This window comes from Cebus imitator, unplaced genomic scaffold (assembly GCF_001604975.1).
Source record: "Cebus imitator isolate Cc_AM_T3 unplaced genomic scaffold, Cebus_imitator-1.0 Scaffold24, whole genome shotgun sequence".
Taxonomy (NCBI): Eukaryota; Metazoa; Chordata; class Mammalia; order Primates; family Cebidae; genus Cebus; species Cebus imitator.
Window position 1 is genome coordinate 8,982,043 of NW_016107339.1, and position 2,983 is coordinate 8,985,025.

At 45.0% G+C, this 2,983-nt stretch overlaps 1 protein-coding gene and 1 pseudogene across 1 annotated transcript; one reads left to right on the forward strand and one right to left on the reverse strand.

Moving 5' to 3' along the window:
* Positions 1-6: 6 nt before the first annotated feature.
* Positions 7-2,983, forward strand: LOC108299971 (ras-related protein R-Ras2-like). The gene has a single exon (XM_037736240.1). It carries the CDS (start codon positions 266-268, stop codon positions 863-865), a length of 600 nt encoding a protein of 199 aa, XP_037592168.1. The 5' UTR covers positions 7-265; the 3' UTR covers positions 866-2,983.
* LOC108299972 lies at positions 1,551-2,060 on the reverse strand (annotated as a pseudogene).

The following is a 2,983-nucleotide window of genomic DNA, read 5'->3' on the forward strand; positions in this document are numbered from 1 at the left end:
AAGTGCTGAGGCGCTGCGGAGACGCGTAGAGGAGCGCGCCCCCCGGCCGCTGCCGCCCCTGGCCCGTGCCGTCACCCCGCTTCTCCGCGCCTCGGACGGTACCCAGCCAGCTCCTGGCGCCGCGCTGCTGCGCGGACCTGCCCTCCCGACACCTCCCGGGACCGGGGACCCCCCCCCAGGCCGCTCGCCCGCTGCCCGCCGGCCGGGCCTAGGGCGGGAGGCAGCGGCGGCTCGGCGCGATCCGGCTGCGCTCTGCGGCGTCCCCATGGCAGCGGCCGGCTGGCGGGACGGCTCCGGCCAGGAGAAGTACCTGCTCGTGGTGGTCGGCGGGGGCGGCGTGGGCAAGTCGGCGCTCATCATCCAGTTCAACCAGTCCTATTTTGTAAAGGATTATGATCCAACCATTGAAGACTCTTACACAAAGCAGTGTGTGATAGATGACAGAGCAGCACGGCTAGATATTTTGGATACAGCAGGACAAGAAGAGTTTGGAGCCATGAGAGAACAATGTATGAGGACTGGCGAGGGCTTCCTGTTGGTCTTTTCAGTCACAAATAGAGGCAGTTTTGAAGAAATCTATAAGTTTCAAAGACAGATTCTCAGAGTAAAGGGTCGTGATGAGTTTCCAATGATTTTAATTGGCAATAAAGCAGATCTGGATCATCAAAGACAGGTAACACAGGAAGAAGGACAGCAGTTAGCGCGGCAACTTAAGGTAACATATATGGAGGCATCAGCAAAGATTGGGATGAATGTAGATCAAGCTTTCCATGAACTTGTCCGGCTTATCAGGAAATTTCAAGAGCAGGAATGTCTTCCTTCATCAGAAAAAGGCAAGAAAGGCTGCCATTGTGTCATTTTCTAGAATCCTTTCCATCTTAGCTACCGACTGCCAGGAAAAGCCCTCATCTTCTCCTCCTCTCCTCAGTTTACATCTTGTTTGGTGCCTTTCTAGCCTTAGACAAATGATCACCATGTTAGCCTTAGACCAAGAAGCTGGCTAGTCCTTTCAGTGAAGCTAATACAATGGTCACTGCCAGACAAATTTAAAGGAAACACTAAGGCTGCTTCAAAGACTATCTGACTCCTTTAAAATATGTGTCTATATACACAGACACGCTCTTTTTTTAAGTGCTTCCATGTTAATAGAGATGAATCAGTTTTGGAATCTAAGCTGTTTGCCAAGCTGAAGCCACAGGTTGTGAAATAATTTTTAACTTTTGGAATCATACTGCCTACTGTTACTCTAAATAGAAATATAGGGATTTTTTTTAAATGTGAATTTTTGCTTATCTTTGAAAATCTCAATGTCAGCCTTTGTTAACCTTAAATACACTGAATTGAATCTACAAAAGTGAAACATCTCAGATCTTGACTGATATTGCAACTTTTGTTTTCTGGTGGCCCAAATACCAAAATGCCTATTGACTTTATGGATTAAAAACTGTTTATAAAAGCCTGTGTTATTGCTCCTGCTCCTGAGGATGATAATATTCTACATGGTCAAATATTTGGACTCATTCGGGACTTAAGACATTTCAGTGTACTTGATTTTTTTTTTTTTCCACTTCAGAAGTCCTTTATTGGGCCGGCAGGGCCAGGAGCTGCCCTCCAAGTGGGGTCCCAGTCTGGAGCCTTCAGGTTGGTGGCAGACCTGGTGGTTCTGGCCGGGGCAGGCGGCCTCTGCTGACTTGCTACGTGGTGCGTGCCTTCACCTACTCCCAGCCCTCCTTGGAGTACTCGCGGGCTGTGGAAGGAGTCACTGACAGAGCTGACATCACCATGATGATGCCTGCATTCCAGGAGTCATGGATGGTAAAGTGAATCTTTGGAGGGGCTGGGAGCTGGGGTATCTGCAGGCCTGTCTGCTGACGAGGTACCAGCTGAACTGGTACATGGCGGGAGGGACCACCTCCCCAGCCTTTTGTAGGGCTGCCCGGCTCTTGTCACTGGGCCCCAGCAGCTCCTGGTAGATGGTGCCTCCAGCCACACTTCCCTTGATGAGGAACCTCATCAGCGGCCACACCCGGGCCACCATGGTCGCTCGGATCCAAGGGCAAAGACACTCGACTCGCCTGCTGCTTCTGGCCCTTGATTTTTTAAAACTCTTTTTTTCACAGCCATGCTAAGGGTAAAAATGAATAATTTCTGTCTTCCTTTTCAAGTATTTCTGAATAAGGGATTCAAAAAACTAAAACTGTTTTTGTTTGATGTAATATAAAATATGAAATTGAGCTTTCTCGGTCAGAGATGATTAATGTTTTTGCTATATACTTTTATACTTTTTTTATCAAATTAGTTAATTATTTTTATATGTTTGTAAGCAGATATGCTTTCACAGCATACCTTGTGTATATATAAAGATAAACATTTAATTCTCACTGTTCACCTTTAACTGACAAAGAAAGACAAGTGAAAACTACAGAAGCTGTGGTAGAACTTTTACTTGCTGGTCTGGTCTTGGTTGTACCCATCTTTGGCCAGTCACGTGTCTACTCAAGAAACCTTCCCAATAGAGTACAATAGGATGAGACTCTAAAATCGCTTTCAAAAACCAAAACTGTTTTTTTTTTTATGTAATATAAACATGGAATTGAGCTTTCTGGGGTCAGAGATGATTCATGTTTTTGCTATATACTTTTTTTTATCAAACTAGTTAACAAGTATTTTTATATGTTTGTAAGCAGATAAGCTTTCACAGCATACCTTGTGTATTTGCAAAGATAAGCATTTAATTCTAGCTGTTGACTTGTATCTGACAAAGGAAAACAAGTAGAAACTACAGAAACTGTGGTAGAACTTTTACTTGCTGGTCTGGTCTTTGCTGTACCCATTTTTGGCCAGTCACGTGTCACCTTCCCAATAGAGTACAACAGGATGAGACTCTGAAATCGCTTTCAATATTCCCTGCTAGATATTGATTGTTATATAAAGTTTTAAGTGTAAGCTTTTAATGGAGAATTAAATCTGATTTTGTTTTTAA

Coding starts and splice junctions, on each gene's coding strand:
- LOC108299971 (XM_037736240.1), top strand. CDS start 266: ATGGCAGCGGCCGGCTGGCGGGACGGCTCCGGCCAGGAGAAGTACCTG.